The 26735-nt window shown below is 34.1% G+C and overlaps 1 protein-coding gene across 2 annotated transcripts in view; it reads left to right on the forward strand.

Annotated features, from left to right (window-relative positions):
- Positions 1 to 20240: 20240 nt before the first annotated feature.
- The window catches only part of LOC100266762 (probable ADP-ribosylation factor GTPase-activating protein AGD15), a 51164-nt gene continuing 44669 nt past the window's right edge, over positions 20241 to 26735 (forward strand). For both annotated transcript variants that reach the window (XM_019226704.2, XM_019226703.2), the window contains exon 1: positions 20241 to 20621. In XM_019226704.2, coding sequence (XP_019082249.1) covers positions 20319 to 20621 — 303 coding nt within the window. In that variant the 5' untranslated portion in view covers positions 20241 to 20318. The remainder of the gene's footprint in view (positions 20622 to 26735) is intronic.

A 26735-nucleotide genomic window follows, 5' to 3' on the forward strand; every position in this document is an offset into this window, starting at 1 on the left:
AGAAAAGGTTATGAGATTCAACCCTATCTCATAGAAAACCATATTTCTGATCTTTCTCTCTCTCACGTTATCGTCATCTCCATTTCTAGAGGTTTTGATGGTTACCGGGTAAGACCAAAATTGGAATCCCTTGATGGTATTGTGCCTCCCACCCACGGATTTACCATTAGTAGCACTTGAACAAGCTCTTGTCGAGTGGCTTCATGCCCGGTAATGAGGACTGAGATGAATTCGCATTTGTTGTTGCATAGTTCTCGCCTGGAACTGAATTTTCTGAACGCATATCTCTGCAAGTTCCCTTTTAATGATTAGGACGTTGTATTTCCATACTTCCAAACTGGTTAGGGGTGTTTTGTATAAAAATCTGGCGATTTTGTATAGAGTCCTGGGCTCATTTCCTTTACAACCCGCCCTGATGCCTTCATGCACGTCATCAGCAACCCAGTCAATTCAACAGTTCCAATTGCTGCTGAATTTCTGAAACAGAAGTGGACATCAGAAGAAGAAGCCACCCTTACATCACCCCAGGAATCTGAAAGCAACGATGCAGTCGAGGGCAGTGAGGGTGGAAATAAAGTGTCTCATGCGCCTAGAGAGACAGGGTATCCACAAAGGTGTGAAGTCATCTGAGCCAAACAAAAATGCTAATGATGATACTCGTGCCAAGCAAGCGACCTTGAAGACAATTTGGAGCAGCGCCTACTGAAGACTTAAAACTGTCGGAAGAGCCTCCTGTTGATAGTGACCAAGAGGAATTTGATCAACTCATAGCTGAGATAGAGAGGATGCAGAGATTAGTGAAACTCAAAATGCCAATGTAGTGGAGAATTCAACTTCGGATCAACGGCTGAGGAGAGTTTCTGAAACTGATTTGATGCCCAACGCAGATACTATGGAGACCTCTGTTGTTAACAATGATGAGGTTCAATGCAACCTTTTCTGGGTTGCAAAAGGCAGAGAAACTGCACAATATGTATGCTGAAAATCAACATGGGAGAGCTGAGTTCCAGCAGATCAATCTCAATAATGGCTAAACAAGCAGCACCTTGGTATAATATTCAGCAGTCCATCTGGTACTGATTGCAGCAGAAGTTCTTCAATGCCTCCAGAAATACATAGAAATCTTGTTACATATAATTAACGGCGCACCCTTCACACTGTTTGCCCGGATCTACTAAACTCCCCAGAGATTTGGGACACCCAGTGAGTTGGAATTCAGGTCTTTAAGGCTGAGATGTTAATGCAAGAGAAGGATGGTCGCTATGCTTCAGTTTTCCAGCAACATCAGCAGAGGATTGAGTTATTCATGCGCTCATGCTTGGGAAAAGGGCATTAGGGATATTCAGAAAACTCCGGGAGGTCTTCTTTACAGGCAGGAATGGAGTAACACTCAGTCAATGCTCAAGATACCTTAAGTTTAAGATCCCACTCCGGTATGGTTTGCATGGCCTCATTGAGGCCACGTGTCACCTTCATTTTCTTCCTCTTTGATTTTAAAAAATAGTTTTTCAAATCCCATTTTTTTAAGTAATTTTTCTAAACCCCATTTTTAAATGATTTTCCAAATTCCAATTTCTCAAATAACCTCAACTTCCCCATCTTCCATCTTTAGAGATTTTAGGTTTTAAAAGCCTCATTTTTAATCAAATGTTGATGCCATTTTTCCTTTGGTCATGCAATTTTCATCTCCCTTGTTTTTAAACTGTTTTAAAATAAGCAAGAATCAAATTTTGTAATTCCTAGTGATGGAATTTACAGATTTGGTTCATGCCAAATAAATGGGCTTTGGTGGGGGCCCTACATATAAGATTTCATGATTGATTGATTGATTCATTAGCTATATGTGATTTATTTACTCTGTTCCTTGATATACACACATTATCCTTCTATGTTTGTTCACTAACCCTGTTTCTGATAGCGTGTTACGGCTCGTGGCCCAGGTACGCACTCTCTATACATAATCTGTTTTTTTATAAGCACAAGATTGATTTGAGTATTCATTGATTTTCTTATCAATTGTCATGTCAGCTTCATTTTATTAGTAGAAACCCGACTTTAGGGACTTAGAGGGGTGCTACGGTCTTTACCGTACCTTCCCGTTAAGTAACCTGACCCCCAAACCCGATCCGGTTTTTCGTAGATCACCTTTTCCAAAATAAGGAGTCACACTTAGGGTTTTTCTTTCTTATTTTGTTTACCCTTTAAAAATAAAACAAAAATAAGTGGCGACTCCAAGTCATTTTCAAATAATCAATAAAAACAAAATTTTCAAATAAAAATTCGAGCTCGCCATCGAGTGGAAACCGCATGAGCCGAAATACGGGGTCCATAAAAAGATTTTACTGTCTGTATTTTCTTCAAAGCCTTTTTTTAATATCATAACAACGATGGGATGTAATACAATTTGGTTTTTCAAATTTCTTCATTATGTACTTTTTATATAAATATAATAAAAAAAATGTATTTTTATTTTATTAGAAGAAGCATGATGCGTGTTGAAAGGATATGCTGTTGAAATATTGAGAAAAATACAAAATTGACTTAGTATAATCCTCAAAAGACGAGGCCCCGTTCCGTGGAAATTTGGAACTTTCATGGAAATTTGAAGCTTACCACTTTCCACACGTAGCTAAATTAATGAAATATCATGTTGGACTTAGAAAAACTACATTTTCCACAGGTAGTTGAATTAATGAAATATCATGTTGGACTTAGAAAAACTACATTTTCCACACGTAGTTGAATTAATGAAATATTTTTCTTTGATAATAATACGAATAAAATTTAAAGCTCGACAACAACCATATTTGACTTGGGAAATGAATTTGTTTTCCACAAAATTTAATTTTATGTACCAAACTTGGGAAATGACTTCATTTCCATAACAGCATGGAAGAGGCCCAAAATTCAGTCCAAACAATTAAAAAAAATTGAACTTGTATGCAATCTCGTAACAGCATGCTCTTTGTGCGACATTACTTCGATTCATCATATTTCCCTCGTTTCAACTCCAAATTGCTATCTATTTGAAGCGTTGGATTCTTGACTTCTAAACTTGAAAACCATATGTGACTTGCCCTAAGACAATAACTAGAAGTAGCCCTGATTTTGGCCCAAAGTTAACATCACTATATTACCATGCACTTTGCGCACTCTAGCTTCATTCAGCCATATCTTCCTTATTTCAACTCCGAATTGTAATTCGTTTAAATTAGATCCGTGACTTCCTAAGCTTCAAATCCACATGTGTCTTGTCCAAGAAACTATTGGGAGTTAGTCCCGATTTTGAGTTCAACTCAACGTCATTGTGCTGCCAAGGATCTCAAACCAATAACTTCTAAGAATGGGAGAATGGCAAGACTTGAAAACCTTAACCTTTAAAAGGGTATTTATAGGCTTCTTACTGGGCTTAAGTAATTTAAGTCCACCATGGGCTTGAGTCGCCTAATTTAGCCCAAAAAGGTAGTTAATTGATTAATTAACCATACAAGGCTTAATTAATCAATTAGCCTAGTCTAGAGATACTACTCACTTATTCCTATACAACCTTATGTAATTACCAAAATGCCCTTGTACACAAAAGTGATCTAAAAACTCGCCCAACCCTCATAAGTCATGCTAACAAGGAATATGAGCTCAGAGCAATGACCATTGGAACCCATAGGAGTGTTGGCTCCCTTAAAATCAAATTTTGAAATTGACTCAACATTCCACTACAAAGAGTCAACTGCACTCCAATACCCTATGTATATTATAATGAGACACCAAGTGCTCAGGTCCATGACCTACTATCCACTACATGGAAACTCCACATGAACTGGTGTCCGTAATCTAACAAGGTAGTGTTTTCACCTACCAAGATTACCTTTTAAATCTTTAAGTTACATATCTCACTTATTATATAATCAAATGACATACTCTAGTTCCGAGGAACATATGTTAAATTCCACTAAATGAGTTACTATGAGCACATATTTCATGATCACATGTCTTTTAGATCACCCAATGGGACACACTATCTCAATCCTATGAGATATCATGGTGCCTTTATTGAGAATACCTATTGCCACTAGCCTCTATCAACAGTGACCCAATCTATAGGAACATATGACTACTTTAGGGTCTCACCCATAGGTCAAAGCCTCCTATTGATTTTGGCACAAACTCAATACCCTTTCAAGGTTAAGAGTCCATGCAGTATAGTAGTTTGGTGAATCATGACAATTGATAGTCTTGTGTCATGATTTAGCATAGGTCTTGTCCAATGTGCATCACATACACTAGTACACTCACCATGGGAAACTCATCCCGACAACCAAGACAAGTCTTCCATCCAATTAAGAGGTGGTGCACTACAGTCTCTACTAGATTGCCCAAATCCATGAACCAATTGCGGACAACTTATCTATTTACAAGGAACCCATGACTTGTATCTTGTGTGCAACTCTTAATGCACCCAATTGATGTTCAATGTAAGAAACATGGATCAAATGCTCAAATCAATGTCAATACACCAAAGGGATAGCAAGAGGATAGTTAAGTCTAACTTTGTTACATCATGTATTGCTTTTTAGGGGCTCAATCCCAACAATTAGGGATAATCAATTTAACCTATTCTAGGCAATTCAAACAGAATATCAAATATAAAATATATAGACAATGAGGCATAAGATTTTTTATATGGAAAACCCCCACAAACTGTAAAGATAAAAAACTACGAGACCTAAGACCTACCAATCTAAATCCACTATTCAAAATCAAGTTACACAGATTTACCTGACCATTTTATCCTAAAGAGTTACTTTTCAATACTTACAACTTGATCTACATCTACAATGCAATAATTCATTGTTGCTCCCTAGTAGATCCTTCAATCACTCCAAAGGGATTAAGGTTTTCAACCCATGATTCAAATATTAAAATCAATGAATGAGATATCAGGAATGAAGTGGCAAAATAGGCTTTCTCTTTAAAGAGATCCTTTCTTAAGGAATAAAAATTCTTTCAATGATATATTTTCACTATCTCAAAATCTCTAACCCTCAAAGGGTTACAAAAAAGGTATTTATAGGCAAAAGCCTTAAGAATTTCGATATCTCAAGTTTCCATATTAGAATTTGAGTGAAATTCATCCAAAATACATTTCTAAACTCGATAGGATTGATATATCTGCTTAAGAAGACTTAGACTGCTTGAGCGGATTTACCATTAAAATAGGTTGACCTTTTTACATGTACTTGCTACTTCCCGACTGGACGAACAACAACCCTTGATCTTCAATGGAGAGCAAGTCACTATCTAAAAAGACTTCTATGGCCAAACATCAATTGCAAAAAAATTGTCAACATACAAACAAGATTCAATGTCCTAACAAAAACACATTCACCCTAAAAAGTAAGCAAAAGTTGAGATTGAAAAACAAGAGTACATGCAACGGTGAGGATATGGCATGAAATTGGGTTTTTCTAAAAATAATAAAGGATTGAAGTATTTTTTGCGTTTTCAATTTATATTGCATAAAAAAAAATCATGTCCATCTATTAAAATTGTCAGCAATTGTAAGAAAAAAATACGATTCCAAATGAGTTGGAACTTCATGTGGACCTCAAATATTACAATGTAATAAATCAAAAGAAGACTTGTTGTTATTGAACTTTAAGGAAAATGTAATTGTGTTTGCTTAGCCATAGGGCAAACCATACAATTATTATCAAAGGAAATTGCATTTGAAGGTATCAAAGAAGAAACTAATTTCAGACGATGTGGTGATGAATGTTTAAGGCACATGTGCCATAGGTTTAGAGGTTGGGAGACTAGGTGAGATATATGTGTTTGTTGTAATGGGGACATGTAATAAAGACCACCTCATTGTTTACCCAAGCCAATCATCCTCCCTGAAGCCAAGTCCTACAAGATATAGAAGTTAGAAAAGAAAATGACACATCTTAGGGTGTTAGTAATTTTGCTAACAGACATCAAATTTAAACAGAACAAAGGCACACACAAAACATGAGAGGGTTATCAAAATTAAATGGGATGTTGCCAGATGAAGTAATTACAACTGAGGAACCAGTAGATAAGTTAATGATTGGTGTTGATGATGACTCTAACTAGGTAAAAAGTGTGGAATCTAAAGTGATATGGTATGTTGCTCTACTATCCAAAATCCAAGGCTTAGTGAAAACTAAATTGATTGAAACATTAGAAAAGATGGACAAACTTGCAACATTTGCAAAAGCATTGCTATTACCATTTGTGTTGTTTGGTCTCATCATAGATAATGCATGGGCAAATTGCTGAAGTTGTTCTGCCGAGAGACAATGTAAAGGGTAGATAGGGTTGTTGCCTTGCGAATTGTCTCCTTGTGTGCTTTGTGAAGATTTTGTTGCACTGGCTACAGGAGAAGTATGGAGGTCATTCCCACGAGATGATTGATTGCACATTTCTTACCCTTATGAATTGTTGGAAGTCCAAGTATCGTTCTTAAATTTGCACCTTTCTTCGGTATGTCCCCTCCTATCACAAAATTTGCAATAGAACTTTAGAGTACGATAATTTTCAAGGGTGTGATCGTCCCTGTTTCAATGATCACAATGTTTCCCTTTGGGCTTATTGTCGTTGGGTCTCATCTTGAACAATAAGAGAATAGGCTTGTCGAACATTGGGCAGTGGTGACATCATGAGAATGTTGCTACATAAGTGCCAAAAGTGTCATTAAGGCCCATGAGAAACTGCATCATTCGATCATCTTTTCTTTGCTCTAGGTGTGCCTCGAATTGATCACAAATGGGAATGGTCCTATGTGTTTTCAACTCATCCCATAAACCTTTGAGTTTCGTATAATATGCTAAGACAATCATGGTTTCTTGTAATAATGATGCCAAGGAGCTTTGAATCTAATAAATTGCAGGTGCAATCTTTTGAGAGAATGGATCTTTAAAATCCTCCCAAGCTTGATAATTTGTTTTGGCATGAACAACTCCTTTTGCTAAATCAGGTTCCACGAAATGTGTAAGCCATGATAAGATCATGTTGTTACATTGATTCCATAACACAAACACGATGGGCTACTCTATTTCTGAAGAAAGTTTGATGAAGCCATTGCTGAACCTTATTTTGTTCCTGGTAGTAAGGGCATGAATCATGGATTTGCTCCATGATTGATAGTTGGCTCCATTTAGTCTTGCTGGGAAAAACATGAGTTTGGGATGATCATAATGGTGAACAAAATATGGACTTGAAGAATACATGTCAGAATCATTCTTGTTGATGCTAGAGGTTGTGGGAAGTGATGATGTTGAAGAGGATACTAGCTCTGATACCATACTAAAAAAGAGAGAAGTTTTTGGTGGAATTTTCTTCTATATATTCTATGTGAATTACAAATTTACAAGTGTATAAATATACAAAGGGAATGAGAAAATAGTAGCTAATTACATGCTTAATTTATAGGAATACAATAATAAAAACATATTGCCTAAATTGAGAAAAGAAAACTAAATAAATACAAAATATACAATAATCTAGAAAATAGAAGAAAATATTTGACAATCTTTTAATGGAAGAACAAAATATACTGCAATATTTTAATACTCTCCCTTGCAGTTTCCTCTTGAAGCCTCTTGAAACTCACCCTAGGTGTATGATTATCATGAGCCCCAAAAGATTCTCTAACCTTCTGCAATATTCTAAAACCCCCTTAAAGAAAAGTTTCATAGTTCATTAAATTCCTCCAATAGAAAATCCTTTTTAGAATACATGATCTTCCTCATGGCTAACACATGATGGCATCATAGAGAAGTCTCTATTGGGGACTGTTTTCAAAATCTTTAGAAAACCACCCTCTAAAACGCATGATTCCTCATGATTGACATGTGATGGCATAATGGAGACGTCTCCACTGCCATGTGGTCTTCTCCCAAAGCTACTGATATAGCTCAAATGGATCCACGCATGGTGATGGGAATTCTATAGAAGACATGTGATCCTCCCAATTGAAGTCCTTTCCTTTCTCCAAATGTACGATGGTGATGATTTCCACTAAGATGAGTGCATGTCATCTCGATCATGGCTGCATGTGATAGCCTAGTTGTACAAACAAAATTTAAGCATTAATAATCACATGGCAAGTCCTAGACTAATCAAGAATTAAAAATCATTTCATGCAAAAATAAAACTAATGTTAGTTCTTATGTAAAATAAAATCTAAATGCATTCGCATGTAATTCAAAATTAAAAGTAAATTTCATATAACCAAAATTAAAAATCAAAGTTACATAATAAAAAAATCAAAATATTAAATTTATGCAATCAAAGATTAAAATATCCATATCATGTACAAAAAAAATTAAAATATCTATCACTTTTAATTAAACATCAAAATAGCCTAATCAAAAATTAAAAAATGACCCAATATTCCTCTAATCCTAAAATCAAATAATGGAAAACAAGAGTCATCTAAATGCACTAAAAGAAAATCAATCAAGCAAAATCCTAAACAAAAGAAAGTAGAAGCCAGTAAGAAATCACACTAGGAATCCCTAGAAAGTCCTCCAAGATGTCTTTAAAGAAAGTCTAAAGATAGTAATCGAAAGTCACAGTGGATCACCAATGAAGACTCAATAACAGTTCAAAAAAATACAGTAAATGTACAATGAGGAAACAAAGGATGAATAAGAGTAGACTTTAAATAGCATGTGCTAAGAGGGCAAAATGGAGGGTATACAAACATGGATCCCAATCTCAAACCTCATGTTTGATTAAATTTGCACATATCTTATATATATATATTTACAATTGCAATTTTTAAATAGTTCTATGTAAATAAGAATCCACATATCCACATATCCACATTCCTTTATTTCTTAGTTGATTTCTATGTCACTATGTAACTTATTGCTTAGTTTTTTTAGTTTAATTTCTTAAAAGTTTAATTTTAACAAACGTGAAATTTAGAATTGGGATGTAACATAAAATTAAACCAAAGGACAACAAAAAATAGTGGAATTGGGTGGGGATGTTTATGACTGGGCAGAAAGTTAAATCATTATATGGTAGAAATTTATAATGTGTGTATTTCAAAATTTTGATTTCTTTATATCTTCTTCTGGATCCTATAATTTCATTTACATTGAGAGACTAGTGTTCCATGTATTATTACCACTATTGTGCAATGACTTTGAATATCATTATTTAGCAGAGGAACAATCATGTAGAGTAACTCAAGTTTTAGAATGTAATCAATATCCTTGTCAACAATAGTGAAATTGTTGAGAACAAAGGCTAGTGTATTATAAAATATCAAATTAATTTTTCAGGATTATAGCTCTCATGATCAGAAGTAAAATGATGTAAGGTTAGATTGGTATACTAGTTGCAACTTTTAGGAAAATTATTTTTAACTGTAATGAAAGAAAAATCTATTGCAATGGAAAGTAGTTGATGGTTTGATAAACTATGGTTTTAAGAGTGCTATCAATTTCAAGAGTAACATTTTGGTAAATTGGGTTATTAATTTGAAATATTAAATATTTCTTTTATTTAAATTATATTATATAAAACTAATTATTTTTAGTATTTTGTATATATATACCTTTTACTTGTTTTTCAAATCTAATACCAAAATCAATTATCAAAATCTTTGAAAATTAACTTCTATTTATTTTATCATATAGTTTAGTTGTAAAAAAATAAATATATAAATAAAGTGATTTTAAGAGTCTAAAATCAATTTTCTAATGCACCTTAATCAACTTTCTAACGCGCCTTAATCAACACTATAGTTCAAGTTTCCAGGAAAAGATCTTAAGATGGGACCTTCTTTCATGTACGCTAGCTTTTCCTTTCAAGATTGATAGTGATTTATTATCTTGCATAACTGCAAGGTCACATGTATATATGACCATATGTTTTTTAAGAGAAGCAAAAATTCATTTAATTTTCTTATATGAGAAATCGGGGACCTCAATTTGGAGGGCCTCAACTTGGTATGAGCATGCCTAAGTAGTTTAAGGAAAGAGGGAATTAGAGTATGGAAGAATTATTCATGGATTAATTGCAATTCTGGCATTTATTTCAAAATAAATAAATAAATAAATAAGGATTGTACATGTTGGAAAGTGTCTCAAATTCCTAATTAATATAGATTCTTTTTAAAAAAAAAATATTATATAGAATATTTTATAAGTTAATATATCATTATAATATTATATTTTCTTATAGAATAAGGCAAGTTGTTAAAAATATCTTTATAAATATTCTAAGTCATGAGATGAAAAACTTATGAGATGGAGATAGGCTTGTAGAGACTATACGAGGCTGATAAAAATGTGAGGAAGAAAGGAAGACACTCGATGGAGCGAGCAGGCTTGTGGTTCAAGGTATAGATACAAAGAATGGGGAAACATGGAATGTTTCGAAAACCTAATAATTGTATTTGATTCTATTCTCTATAATATTCCTTATGGTATAGTGGAAACATTCTCTCTCATCCATGGATGTACGCATGGTTGGTCGAACCATGTTAAAACCTTATGTACCATGTGTGTGATTGTTTTATCTTTATGTTCATGAACTAACATTGTTTCCATTAAAACTTTCGCTGGCATAACAAACTGGCATCAAAACTTTCGTTGTCACAACAAACTAGTATGAGATTCTTCATGCACAATAGGCTGGTATCAAATCTCAAGTTGAAGATTTCTAAAAAAAACAAAAGATTTCAAAGCACAGAAGACAAAGACAAAAGGAAGTTTAGTTGAAAGTGAAGTCAATTGCTATCTCGTCATGATGTGATAAAAAAAAAAAAGAGTTTATCATGGAGAGATGAAATATTGACTTAATGGAATTTGCTTCGAGGTGGAGACTATTGGAAAGTGTCCCAAATTCCTAATTAGTATAGATTCCTTTTTGTAAAGAATATTTTATAGAATATTTCCAAAGTTAATATATCATTATAATATTAGATTTCCTTATGGAATAAGGAAAGTTGTTAGGAATATCTCTATAAATATTCTAAGTCATGAGAGGAAAAGGTTATGAGATGGAATGGGCTTGTAGAGACTATACAAGCCGGATAGAGATGTTAGAAAGAATAGAAGATACTCGATGGAGTAGGCAGGCTTGTGGTTCAGGGTACAAATACAAAGAGTGGGGAAACATGGGATGTTCAAGAACTTAATAGTTGTATCTAATTCTGTCCTCTGTAATATTATCTATGGCATAGTGGAAAGATTCTCTCTCATTTATGGATGTATGCATGGTTAGCCAAACTATATTAAAACTTCGTGTACCGTGTGTGTGATTGTTTTATCTTTATGTTTATGAACTAACATTGTTTCCATTTAAACTTCCACTGGCACAACAAACTGGCATTAGAGCTTTTGTTGTCACAACAAATTGGTATGAGCTTCCTCATACACAACAAACTGGTATCAAAGCTTGAGTTAAAGATTTCTAGAAGAACAAAAGATTGTAAAGCACACAAGACAAAGACAAAAGGAATTTTAGTTGATGGTGGAGTTGATTGCTCTCTTGTTGTGATGTAATACAAAAAAAGTATCATGAAGAGATGAAAGATTGACTTAATGAAATTTGCTCAAAGGTCGAGATTGTGGGAAAGTGTATCAAATTCTTAATTATTTAGGTTCCTTTTTGCAAGGAATATTGTATAGAATAGTTCCTAAGTTGATATATCACTGTAATATTATATTTTCTTATAGAATAAGGAAATTTTTTTATGAATATCTCTATAAATATTCTAAGTCATGAGGAAAAGGATATGAGATGGAGATGGGCTTGTAAAGACTATATGAGGCTAAGAGAGATGTCAGGAAGAATGTGAGACATCTGATAGAGCGAGGGGGGTCGTGGTTCACAGTGTGGATACAAAGAGTAGGGAAACATGGGATGTTTTAAGGAACTAATAGTTGTATTTGGTTTTGTCCTATGTAATATTTTTTATAATACATTAAAAAATTTCTCTCTCGTCCATGGATGTAGGGATGGTTGGTCAAACCACATTAAAACCTCGTGTACCATGTGTGTGATTGTTTTATCTTTATTTTCATGAACTAACATTGTTTCCATCAAAGCTTCCATTGGCATAACAAACTGACATTAGATTTTTCGTTGTCATAATAATAAATATTCATGGACATTAGTTAGACTCAAGAAAGTAACATACATGTTTAGTAAAAACAAAATTTAAACTGTTTGCTTTTGATATTGGAAATGTTTCTAAATACAGTTCATAAACTTATACTAATTGCACTAAGCATTATATTTATGGTCATCACACTTTAACCGATGAAGGGAGCACTCCTCCTTACTCATCTCCACAAGTCAGTAAGGAATGGCAACATCATCAAGCTCCCATACACTTGGAAGGATTGATTTTGATTTGTTTAGATCATGGTAATATATACAAGTTTATCAAAAAATAGAATGTTGGAGTTTGTCAATACTTTAGTTGGTTGTCTATGGATATATGGGAAGGAATGTTAAAATTTCATAGATTGAGCAACTATAGGAAGATTGGTCAATCACATAGAAAAATTATGGTGTGATCAAAGGAGAATTTCTTACAAGGCATGATAATGATTTAAAACTTCCAATAGTGATCTTGTTAAATGAAATATTTCTTTCGTCTTCTTGCTTTGGTGTTTTATCAAGCCCACTCTTAAGCTAGAAAGGAGAATGCAATGAATTCTTAGCTTGAACCAAAAAAATGAGTTGAGTGGCAAAGAAGAGACATGGTTACTATTATTATTTAGTAGTTTTTCAAGACTTGCTTGATTTGGCTTTATTCTTTATTGGTTATTTTCATTTTTTTTAAGCCCATTAATTAAATTATGATATGAGGCTCTTTAGTTTAGAGATCCTTAGCATTCTTTTTTTTCTTTTTTTTTTGGGAATTTCATTTTCCTTTTCCTTTTATTTTTTTAAGGATTTATAAATTTCTTCATGACTAATTTTTAAATAAAAGAAATGAGAGCCACATATTTGATATTTTGTCAAAATGAATTTTCTTTAGAAAATGATCTTTAGAGCCTGTTTTTGTTTTCTTTTGCTTCTTCTTCAAATTTGTTGTGAAACCTTATTTTCAAATTCTTTTTGGCTCAATTTCAAAGCACCTTTCAATGGTTAATTTCGTGGTCAAAGATCAAAGTCCCTTACCTTGGACTTTTGTCTTAATATCATACTTGAGGAAATAGATAGTTGTTCTCATTATTTTTAAGATTTTTGAAAAGTTTTCTAAACTGATTTTTAGATGACCATTTTCAACCTCTTTGTATCCCTTCTCATGGTCATTTGGAGCTAAGATTATGGTCATTTTATGGCTAATAATGGTTGTCGCTAGTTCTTGACATACATGACTTGGTTTCACATGAGAACATACCTCTCTATGGATGTTTTCATGCTCCAACACTTTGTTTTTTCCAAACTTGAGTGTTAATTTGTCCTTTCATGCCTCTTGTGAGTTTAAGCTCATACTCATTTGAGGGTTGTGAAGGAGTGGAAGGCTTGTAGTTCATAGCTCACTTCCTTAGCCTATATCACTCATTTTTCAAACTCTTAATTTTTAGATTTTCTTGATTTTGGGAACATGGAGTAATCTTACAAATCTTAGATTAATGAGATTATCTCCACCCTCTATGAACCTCTCCCCTTTTCATTAAAGGGTTGAGATGTGGATTTGTCCATGGAAATTAATTTAGGCTTTTACCAAACCCTACATAGCTCGATTTCCAACCTTGACTCTTTCTTGCTTATTTTTTATCCTCAGATTTTTTTGCAAAGCTAGACTTTTTGGTTTGTTCTAAAATTATTTTTGGGATTGAGAAGTGTTTTGGATACCTTGAATGTGTCAACAAACTTTTTTTTTCTTAAACAAAGCTCTTTCCAAGATTGTTGAATAAATTGGTTTTTCCAAGTGTCTAACTATTGCTATGTTTTTAACCTCTAAAATATTTTTACAAATCAACTCCAATTCTTCAGTTTTTAATTATTTTGTATATTTTTCTGTATTATAGACTTCTTAAATAAGTTTGTGAGCTTTAGTTCTACTTCAAAACCATTTGCTAAGCTTGTAAATTAACTTAGTCTTTGTATGCTTGTTATGCTAACGTAATTTTGAGTTGTGAAATATTCTTTGAAATCTAAACTATTTGGTATATGTTGGGGCTCTTTAGGATTTTTCTATGTGATATAGACATTTTGAATATGTTGTAGAATTTTTATTTTTGATTTTTATCTCAACTCTACATTGGTCAAATAATTTAGCCTTTGCATAACTTAATGTTCTGCCCTGTTTTTTAGTAATAAGATGCTTAGTTAAATTTGGACTATTTAGTGCATGTTTGAACTCTCTAAGCTTTTGCAATGTGATCTAGACATTATGAATATATTGTAGGATTTTTTTTATATTTTTTTTTATCTCATCTCTAACTATTTTATTTAGATTTATTTTGTAAATGTTTGTTTCTTATTGTGTTTCTATACTTTTTGTATAACTTGTTGAATTAGCCACTTTTGGTATATTTTTAACCTTTTTTGGCTCTTGGTTTGCATTTTAGACTTCTTGTGCATATCAGAAAAGCCCTCCCTTGTATCATAGATCATTTCTAGCTATTTTATTTATATTTATTTTGTGAGTGCATACTTGCTGCCCTGTTTTGACCCTTTTTGCATATTTATGTAGCTTAGTTCCCTCTTTATGCTAATTCGTTATCTTTGACCTTTGACTTGAGTTGTATATGCTTTTTACATATTGGCTGATGCTTGCTTTTGTGTTAAATCACTTTTTATCCTTGTAAACTAACACATTCTTTCTTATAAGCTTGATGCCCCTATTTTGAGCATTCTTGAGGTATGCATCACATTCCTTTTGTTTATTTGATTCATATGTTATGCTCTTGTCTTTATTACTTTGCCTTACTGATTATTTATGCTACTGTCTCTTAGTATCCATGTTCTATTAGTTGATTGTTTTAATTCCTTTTACTTGTTTAGTAGAAACCTCTTTAGGACTTAAAGAGGTGTTACCCTATAGTACCTTCCTAATAAGTAACCTGATTTTCGAATCTAAACCCAATCTTCATAGACTTTGTTTTTCCTTTAAAAAAATGAGTTACTTAGGGTTTTATTTATTATTTTGTTTTCCCTTTTAAAATAAATAAAAAGAAGTGGCGACTCTAACTTTTTCGAAAATTATTTTTTCATAATAACAAGTGAGTCTTATCATTGAGTGGGAACGCATGTAAAAAATGCAAGTCCACAAAATCGTAAATGTGTATGACTAAGATATGTGATCTAACATATGTGGCAAACATATGGACAATCCTCAATCAAAGACAACCTAACAATATTATATGAAGATAATGTTGTATGCATTTCATGGCTAAAAATATATTATATTAAAAAAAATACAATCAAACACATTTCACCGAAGTTCTTTTATACATATGAACCCTAGAAGAGTGATAAAATTGATGTTCAACAAATATGTTCAAGTAATAATCTATCAAATTTATTCACAAAGTCATTGTCAACCTCACATTTAAGAGGTTAATACACAAGATTAAACTATACCGACTAAAGGATCTTTCTTGATAAATTAGCATAAAGATATTAGCATGAAGGGGAGTATATTGCTTTTAAAAGGATGTTAATGTACTATACTCTTTTTTTTTTTTTTTTGTCCCATTGAGTTTTAGTAGTAAATTTTTTAATGAGGTAGTCCTAACAAGAAAAAATCAACTTAAAGAATTATAATATTATTACACAATTTTTCATTTGCTAGGTTTCTCTCATAGGTTTTTTAATAGAAAAGTTTTAATGAGACATGTTCTTTTAATGTGGTAGTCATTCAAGACATTAAAGAATTGATTAATGAAGAAACTAAAGTTCATTTATAGGCTTCCATATACTCATCTTAAAGATGAGTATTAAATGAAAGTCATTTGTAAAGCTTATAATAGGCTTCTCATCCCTTGTACAAAATGCATCCTTGTGAGAAAAAGTTATTTTCAATTATCTTAATGTTCATCTTCTTTATGCATTTCTAAGAATATTTACATATTTCTATTTATTTTTATATCTTGTATTTCATTTATTTCTAGTTTTATAACAAAACACAAATTTTAAGAATGTTTACAAAGAACTCTAAGCCATATGCCTCATATTTTTAAATATGGAAATTTATCTATATTTTAGAGAAACAAGAAAACCTAGGCCTTATTTGGTTCCAATTTTTAAAATAGTTCTGAAAAATAGTTATTAAAAAAAAATTTCAAAATTTTTTTTCTAATGTTTTGTAAAATAAAGGTTTGTTTGGAACCTAAAATATTTTAAACTTTTTTCTATATTTTAAAAATAACTTTTATTAGTAGTTGTAAACCCCCATTTTTGGACTGCTTGTTCCCACACTTTCTTTTTTCTAGACTATAGGGTTTTTGAGGAGCATGTGTTGTATTTGGAGAGGTTGTTAGCAAATGGCAACATGTTTGTTAATGGGAGCAGGAATACTTTTTTTAGGGAACCAGTAGGTGACATGTGGCAGGAGGATTCAAAGACCATTGGGAGTGTGCTTCGGCAGTAAGATCTATTTGAGGAAAGAAATACAAAAAGAAGAAAGGTGTGAAGCTAGGCAGAAGGTCTTGAGAAAGAAGAGCTACAGAGAGGAAAAGGGAGTTGAATATGGTGCGAGAATGAGCTTGGGCAACAAGGAAAATTTGAGAGTTTGTGAGAGAGAAAGCGAACTTAACTGTGAAAGGTAGTAGAGACCATTGGGAGGAGCTTTATGAGAAAGATGGTGAGATGAGGATTGAGATAGAAGTAAGGTTGTGGAAGGAAGCATGAAGTAAGAGTAGAGAAAGAGCTGGAAGGAGAGTAATGAGAAGAAGTAGAGGTAGGAGTTGGCTAGATTATAGCTTTCTAGAGAGGAAGAAAAACAAGAAGCCAAGCATATTCTTGCTTGAAAGGAGGATTTTCATGTATGCTTGTTGTGATTTCCTTGTTTGTTTACATTTATTACTTTATTTTTCATCCTCTCATGAGGTCCTTGAACGTTGTTGGTTTGTTTGGTTGTGAACTTGTGTTATTACTCTATTTTTCTCACTTTTTCTTTTGATTTTCATATGAGAAAAGGTTTGGATGTAGTTTCTTTGGAGATTGTATGAGAACTTTCAGTGGGCACTCTGATTTCATTTAGTTTTTGGGTGTATATGTTGAGTCAAGAATCCAAAATTTTTTTGACTCTATTAAGTCTGACCTAGATGTGCCTACTACTCTCCTTGTCAGTGCCTTTGATAATGAAGAAAACATGTTTTGGTCATTAGTGGGCTTATAGTTGAGGTGGTGACTGAGCCTAAAATTGATAGACTACCCCCTCACCTTACCCATATTCCTTTAAAGGATTTTTCTTGGAGTGACTATGGTGGATTATGTAGGGACCTAAGTGTTCCAAGTGAAACTTATAGATAGTGTGCATTTTCATATTTGTATGTGATAAATAGAAATGGGTTTGTCCATGAAGTCGTTTCTGTACATTTGTTGGAGCCACAATTTCAGCAACACTGGTAGACAAATTCCTAGTAGCCATAAAGAGAGAAAACCAGTTTCAATGAATAGTTAAATACAAGCTAAAATAGGATCCTTTTTTCTTATGTTCCTTTGTCTCGAAGTGGAGATAGAAAAAGCACAACATGAGCAGTCGTCTTTGGCTCTAGCTCCACCTGAAAAATGACAAACCCTCTTGATTGTTTGCTCGAGGTAGAAGCAAACAGGATATTCACCCTGATTCCACAATAGCACATCTATGGGTTCAACATTCATCATATCTTCCCAACCCAAACCTGTAGGGACCACCCTTAAGAGTACACGTGGCAGGCCACCTTGGCCTCACAAGGCACTCCTTCGGTGGACATGTGGCACTTCCCACCCTCTGTCCGGACAATCACATGGACTAACATGTGGCATGCCCACCCCCTGTCCGGACCCAGTAGTTGTCGTCCCAAACAGGATTCTTGATCGTATTTCGTGGGCAATCGTTACTCATTTCGCCAAAAGCATACTTGACAAGACATTCCTGGGTCTTTTCAGGCGACCTGCCACAACCTGCCATGCGCCGCCTGTAGAGTGAAAAGACAAGGGTGACGGCAAATCATCCCCCCAACAATCTCTGTTAGCCGCCTATAGGATAATGATGGCTCTGCCACCCTTTGAGTACCATCATGACCGCAAAAGTCAAAGACTCTTCCCACCTTCAAAGTGACGAGGCTCCAGGCACTATAAAAGGCCCCCGACAACCCAATAAAAAAAAAAAGTAAGCATTCCTAAAAAAGGGCCCAAGAATGTCAATATGATTGACTACCAAACTAACAAAGGTTTTGGAGGGTGTGTCCGGACCACCTATTCGGACATCTTTTGCAAGGCAAAAGAAGGAAGCATCATTCTCAATTGAGGAGGCGAGTACTTTAGGAAATTACAGTGACTCTGGTATCTCCCGCCATCAACAAAACCCATACCATATTGTATAGAAATCCATCCATCCCTAGTCAACTCTGCTCATCTCGAGCTACTTTGAAATGCCTCTTTTGCTTGTCTCTTAGAATTGAAGCCTTTGTACATAACATATTCATGTCTTGAGCAACAACAACCTACAATTGCACCTCTACCAGGTCTCACTATCGTCTTTCTTGTCATGACCAAAATTCTAGGCTATCCAGAATTTGACCCATGACCCCAGGTCAAAGGTTTGACCCTAAGGGTTCCTCCCAATCTAAGCTGGTAGCTAACCAAAACGCTCTAAAAATTTATTTTTTTTATTTTCTAAACATAAATCACACTAGAGCTCCCTCCAACTAACATTTCAATTTATCAATATACCAATCACTACTCAAGAGCAACAAGAAAATTTAATAACAATGTGATATCCAACTCAAGTCTAAAATGAAAGTCCACAATATCAGCAAATTAATCAAAATAAAGTCTCAGTACAAATATATAATTTCAAAGTTTGCTAATACAAGTCCCAAAATAAACCAACATAACAACTACACTACAATCCACTAGGTTGTTCCAAAATCTCTTGGGACATCTTGAAGCCCTCCTTGTCCTATTTGTAGATCCTCAGGAGTCATATCTACATCTAAAAAAAAATATAAGAAAGAAATGGTATAATAAATATTAATATACTACAATTTACCATTTTCAATATATTTTCATATTTAAATATTGTATATATTTTGTTTAATAAATTTAAAACATTAATACATTTATATAAAAATGAATAAATAATATAATAAATATTATTAATTTTTAATTATATATTTTAAATATTTTATAATTATTTTAAATTTTAATAAAATATAAATTATATATTTATGATATCACCTGTTTGACCACCAGTCCAACCAATAAAATGTGAATCGGTAACTTTTCTGGTTTAATATCCAATCTAATCCTGAAAACATTGATTCAAACCAAGTCTTATATTTATTTTGAAAAATACAAGCAAAACATTCTTAAATCCCTTTCGAAATCAAATTTCACCTACTCTTGTGCTAATAAAATATCTTTGTTCAACTCTCTTTAGGAATGATAATGGGGCAACTTCAAGACAGGTTACCCTTATCCCAACCCCACACTGTTTATTGCAAATAATTCTCATCCCCATTCTATTAAAAAAATTAAATGGGGCGGGGTGGGTATATGAAATTCCAATACTTGCCTCACTCCTTTTAACTTTTTTTTTTTTGAAAAATTAAAAGAAGATTACAAAAATTATTTAATTTTTTTAATTACATTAAAATAAATATAATTTTATAAATAATATCAAATATTATTATTTTTACAACACATTTTATTAAAAATATTTATTATTATTATTATTATTAAAAATAGGTAAATAAATATTAAATTAATTTTATATATAATTAGGAGATGTGAGACAAGACAATTTCAAACCCATCTGGGTTTTAAAAAAAATCTCAAACCCGCACAACCCACCCATTTATTTAAATTTCAAACCCTTTTCATTAGAGGCGGGGTAGGATGGGTACTCGAAAAAACCTACTTCATTGTCATCCCTAACTTTATCTATTGTTAGATTAAATTATAAGTTTATTTCTCATAAAAATAAAAATACAAAAAATCTTGAAATTTTATTTATTATTTAATAATTTAAAAAAATCTGGGCCGGAGCACGAACGTCCCTAAATTGTTTTTATTTTACGGTAATGACATTTTGAGGAGCCCATAAAGACAGACCACTTCCTCCTCACATAAGGAAGCCTCAAACAAGACCAACACAAAAGATGGCCTCGCGCGGAACCAATGTGGTGGTGTCGAGAGCCTACAGGATGAGGCAAAAACTCCAATCCGCGCTCGAAGCTACGCTTCTAGAGATCGAAGACGTCTCCCACCAGCACGCTGGCCACGCGCCCATGAGGGCCCTCCCCAACGCTCCGCAGGAGACTCACTTCAACCTGAAGATCGTCTCTCCAAAGTTCACGGGCCACACCCTCGTCAAGCGACACCGTATGGTCTACGACTTGTTAGCGGATGAACTCAGCTCTGGCCTACACGCGATCTCCATCGTCGCCAAAACCCCCCAAGAGGTGCAGCAGAAATAGTAGTGATTGTTCAATTCTCTGTCCTGAATTGGGTAAATTCGTTGATTCTATATGGGTCATTAACTGTTTGATGAAATGTTCAGTTAGAATTGTCTTTTTTTTTTGCCTACTGTTTGGCTGCGTAAATGAAAACTGTTTTCTTCCTTCCAAATCGAAGAAATATGAGAAAAACACCGAAAAATAATGGGTACACCCTTTGGAACTTGTTTTGGAAAATATTTCCTGGGAAACATGGTCAATTCTTTACCTTTTCATAGTTTCACAGACCCCACAAAAGGCACCGCAGAAATAGTAGTAATTGTTGAATTCTTTATATGCTGAATTGGGTGTATTCATTGATTTGAGATGTGGGTATCAACGGTTCGATGAATTGTTCAGTTGAATCGTTTACTTTTTGGCAGCGAAAATGAACTGTTTATTGAAAAATGATTCGATGGAAATTGTTTTGAAAAAGATTTCCTAGGAAAAAAGTTCTGAAATTATTGCAAAGTCTCCACAAGGAGAGCTGCCAAAGAAATTGATAATTGGTTGGTGTTTATCAGTTTAAAGATATTGCTTACTAGCTGTTGGATGAAATACTGAAATTTACATAAGTATTCAAACTAAATGCCAATATCTGTAGTTGTAAAAGGCGAGCCTGGACCCAAGGCTCAACCGCTCCCTCATTATAACACCTTCCTTGTCGAGGTGTGCACCTTGTTGGAGAGGCCCAGTTGGTTTACTTCATTATATTTTTTTAACTCTTTTATTGTTAACATTTCTAATGGTATATTGAAATTCATATGATTTTATTTTATTTTTGTTGAATGTTTGGAATTATGAACTTTTTCTTGCTCGGGTTGGATATTGCATCATATTTTATAAACATGATATACATCCAAGTATGTTTCACTTCATTCAAGTGTGTGTCTTGTGTTGAGTCTAAACCTAGCTTAGAAGACTTTTGCACCTTAACCGTAAAACTATAGGAATAACACAACCTATTTAACTTGTTTAATAAATGGGTTGAGTTGACTCTATATGAATTTACACAAATAACTTGTAAATACAATTATGATGTGTTAAACAATACCTTTTAATTGTTTTTTTTTTAAATATTAATTAATTTCATGTTTGTTTGGATACGCTTTCTATTTTTTTTGTTTTTAAAAACAGAAACTTTTATATAAATTACAACAACCTATGCAAAAAAAAGTATAAATTTTACCTAGTCTTTAAAAATTATCTTTAGAAATTTTAAAATTTGAGGTAATAAAAGTTTTTTGATTCCACAATTTTGTTAATCAATTTTTAAAATTATTACTTTTTAATATAAGCCTCTAAAAGTTTTTGTATCTTATATAAAAGTTATTACTATTTTCTAATTTTAAAATAAAACAATAAGTGGTGTATCAAACTCACATTTAATTATTTGATTTTTAATTATGATATGTTTATAGCATAAAAACCAAATTAAATTCTTACATTTATTTTTGTTTATAATTTTATTTAATGTTTTAATACGACATATTTTTAATTTCTATAATGAAATATGTAAAGTTTTACTTTAGTTATTCAACTGTTTAGTTATATAATATTCATAATTAAAAGTGTATTTTAATTTTTCAATTTTTTTAAATATATAAAATTAACAAATTAGGTTAAATGAGTCATAAATGAATTAGGTCAATTTTGACATAATTAAATAAATAGGTTAGATGTATTGAGTGACCAAACCCTGTTTATTAAATGGGTTATACAAGTTGGCATAGACATAATTATGCCCAAACTAAAACTGATAAAATTTGTGTCATTTTCGAGTCTTGTTGTTGGATCGTATCAAAATCACTACCTCTAAAAAAAAGTAATAAACTTTTTGGTGTTTCATGTTGGAGTAGCTAAATATCATATTATACATACAGAATAAGCTAAATTTATCAAATTAGGATTGTTTAGTTTTTTAGTTTAGCAGTTTGCTGTCCATTCTTGGTTAAGAACTCAAAAGCAGATAAGTTAGTTTAAGATGAGGTCAAAGTTTTGGCGGAATAGTGTGGAAATCCCGTATGATTTTAAGGGTGATTTGTAGGATATTGTGGTAGAAGATATTTAGGCTAAATGTTTGGTTTGATTTTTATTTTTTTCCATATTTTATTTTTTCCATATTTTGCTCTCTGCGTATATATTAAATAGGGACCCGATTGTGTAAAAAATACACAATTGAATATACGATTGAATGATTCTCAGTTTCTTCATGGTATTAGAGCACAGATTGCTCTAAAACCCTAATCAATCCATGGCTGCCCACAAAGGAGACAACCATGAGTCCAATCAATCAGCAACCCAGGAAAGAGAGTCGGAGATAAACTTCTCCATGGGCTCGGCTGGTGCATTTGACAACTCCCCACTCCATCTTACCATTGAAAAATTGAATGGTAAGAATTATAGAGAGTGGACACAAGCAATCAAGCTTGTGATTGACGGAAATGGAAAGCTAGGGTTTCTTACCGGCGAGACTCGACGACCACCTCCGACTGATGCAGCAGCATTCCAAAAATGGTGGTCTGAAAACTCTTTCATCACCTCATGCTTGATCAACTCCATGAAGTCAGCCATTTGGGAAACGTATATGTTCCTCTTGACGGCAAAGGATGTGTGGGATGTGATATGGGAAACATACTCTGATGCCGAGAATGCTTCCCAAATCTTCAAATTCAAGATGCAACTTTGGTAGATGAAGCAAGGGGATCAGGAAGTCGCAGAATACTACACCGAGATGTTGGGTTTGTGGCAAGATCTCGATTTCAGCCGCGAAAAGGAATGCGAGTGCATGGGTGACAGTGTGCGATTCAAGAAGAAGATGGAGAACGAGAGAGTCTTTGAGTTTCTAGCGGGACTGAACCGCAAGCTTGACGACATTAGGAATAGGGTTCTTAGTCGCCAACCACTACCCTCCATCCGAGAGGTCTTCTCTGAGGTGCAACTTGAGGAAAGCAAAAGAAAAGTGATGTTGTAGGAACCTCTCACTCCTGAGCCCAAGGCTTCAGCACTTGTAACCCATGAGCCTCATGTTGGATTTGGCCCAAGATAGTCTAAGAGGAGTAATTGTGAGCATTGTAAAAAAAAAAACGGGCCACACTAAAGACACTTGTTGGACTTTACATGGCAAGCCCGCGAATTGGAAGCCCAAACAGATCAATAAAGGCCATAGTCATCAGGTCTCCACCGAAACCCAGGCAGACAAAATTCCCACAGAAAATCATTAGTCAACTTCTAGTGTGGGGTTTAATTCCGACCAGCTTACAAAATTATATGAGCTTTTTTCTAATTTCCAAGCCTCTGGTCAGTCTTCTACTACTTTGTCATTTGGTTCTTTAGCCCACAAAGGTACCTTTTTTATAGCACTTAGCACCACGTCTCATATTACTCCCTAGATTATTAACTCTGGTGCATCTGATCATATGACTGATGCTCATCATTTATTTTTTACATATCCTTGTGTCGGTAATTTAAAAGTAAAAATTGCAGATGGTACTTTATCCTTAATTGCTGACAAAGGGAGTATTCGTATTTCTGAGTCTATTACTCTCAAGCATGTCCTACATGTTCCTAATTTATCTTGCAATTTGTTGTCTATTAGCCAGTTAACTAAACAGTCTAATTACTCAACTAAATTCCTACCATTTCATTGTGTTTTTCAGGACCTATCATTGGGGAAGATGATTGGCAGTGCTAAGGAATGTGAGGGGCTATATTACTTCAATGAAGCTAATGTGCGTGGACAATGTCCTCCTACTATTTGTAATTCTGCATCCAGTCTTAGGGAAAGTGAACTTTTGTTATGGCACAAAAGGATGGGTCATCCTATCTTTCAGTACTTGCAACATTTATTTCCTTCACTATGTTCAAATAAAGCTTCATGGGATTTCCAATGTGAAGTGTGTGAACTTGTCAAACACCATCGTGCATCTTTTCCTAAATCTAAGTATAAACCATCCATACCATTTACTCTAATTCATAGTGATCTATGGGGACCCTCATGTACCCCTAATAGGACCCATAAAAAATGGTTTCTTACTTTTATTGATGATCACACTCGCCTGTGTTGGGTATATTTGTTGACGGATAAAACCAATGTTCGATAAGTCTTTATGAACTTTCACTTTATGATACAAATTCAATTTCACACCAAAATTCAAATTCTTCGTACTGATAATGGTAATGAGTATTTCAATCACTTCTTAAGCACTTATTTACAAGAAAATTGTATTATCCATCAAAGTTCTTACGTTGACACCCCTTGGCAAAATGGGGTTGCAGAACGGAAAAATAGATATATTTTTGAAGTTGCTCATGCCTTGCTATTTACCTCTCACATGCCCTCACAATTTTGGGGTGACTCCATTTTGACAACCACATACCTTATTAACCGAATGCCTAGTAAGGTCTTATCTTTTGTCACACCTCTCCAAAAACTCCAAGAGTTTTTTCTCCATTCTAGACTCGGTGCACATCTTCCACTTAGTGTCTTTGGGTCCACTGTGTTTGTCCACGCTCATGCACCTAAGCGAAACAAATTGGATCCTAGAGCGCTTAAATGTGTCTTTCTTGGCTACTCTTCCATACAAAAGGGCTACAAATGCTATAACCTAATTTCACAAAAGCTATATAGCCTAGATGTTACATTCTTCCAGCATACTCCCTGCTACTCGCTTTAGGGGGAGTCCGTGAGTGAAGCTAGACCCCCCTTAACCTTAGACTACCTCGATGTTGCTGTGTTCGAATCCACTTCATGCCTTATATCTACCCCTTCGCCTAATACAGAAGGACACTTGAACTTAGGGGGAGATATGAAAATACAGACAAATAGGGAAACACTCGTCTACTTAAAGAGGCCAAAATCTAAGTCCAATGAGACACTCACCTCCGAAGCACTAAAAGAGTCAGAACCAGTGATAGTTTCAACCCCTTAAGAGTCTAGCTCCAATCTTGATCAGGTAACAGATGACTTACCCATTGCTCTTAGGAAGCAACCTCGTTCATGTACTCTCCATCCCATCTCAAAATTTGTGTCTTATAATGCTCTTTCTACAAAGTGTCGTGCTTTTACGACTAACCTTGATAGAATCCATATTCCTAAAAACATTCAAGAAGCCTTGGAGATTCCAGAATGGAGGGAGGTAGTGATGGAAGAAATAAGGGCATTGGAAAAAAAATGGGACTTGGGAAGTGATGACTTTGCCAAGAGAGAAGAAATCGGTGGGCTGTTAATGGGTATTCATAGTGAAATATAAGGTGGATGATACAATAGAACGATACAAAGCTCGCCTGGTTGCAAAGGGGTTCACTCAAACCTATGACATTTACTATACCAAGACATTTACACCAGTGGAAAAACTGAACACTATACAAGTTTTCTTATCCTTGTTAGCAAACCTAGACTGGCAATTCCATCAATTTGATATCAAGAATGCCTTTCTGAATGGTGAGCTGGAAGAAGAAGTGTTTATGACGCTACCACCAAGGTTTTGTAAGGAAAAAGAAGAAACCAGGGTATGCAAATTGAAGAAATCTTTGTATGGTCTCAAGCAATCTCCAAGAGTATGGTTCGATAGATTTGCAAAGGTGATTAAGAACTAAAGATACCGACAAGAGCAGTCGGATCATATTATGTTCTTCAAACAGTCCAACGATGGAAGGATGACCATTCTAATCGTGTATTTCGATGACATCATTCTCACTGAAGATAAACAGGAGAAGTAGAGAGGTTGAAGAAGGTCTTAGCCACAAAGTTTGAGGTAAAAGTTCTGGGTCAAATGCGGTATTTCCTAGGAATGAAGGTTTTCAGATCAAGGAAGGGAATTAGTATCTCCCATAGAAATTATGTACTTGACTTGTTAACTGAGATTACCATGCTTGGTTGCAAGCCAAGCGATACCCTTATCAAGGCAAGAAAAAGGACGGAAAGCCCATGAATAGAGAAAGATATCAGTAACTAGTAGGTAGACTGATCTACCTTTCTCACACTAGACTAGACATTGCTTTCGTCGTAAGCGTGGTTAGCCAATACATGCATTCACCAAAGGAAAGTCACTTGGAAGCAGTGTATAAGATCTTCAGATA

Source organism: Vitis vinifera, chromosome 17 (assembly GCF_030704535.1).
Source record: "Vitis vinifera cultivar Pinot Noir 40024 chromosome 17, ASM3070453v1".
Taxonomy (NCBI): domain Eukaryota; kingdom Viridiplantae; phylum Streptophyta; class Magnoliopsida; order Vitales; family Vitaceae; genus Vitis; species Vitis vinifera.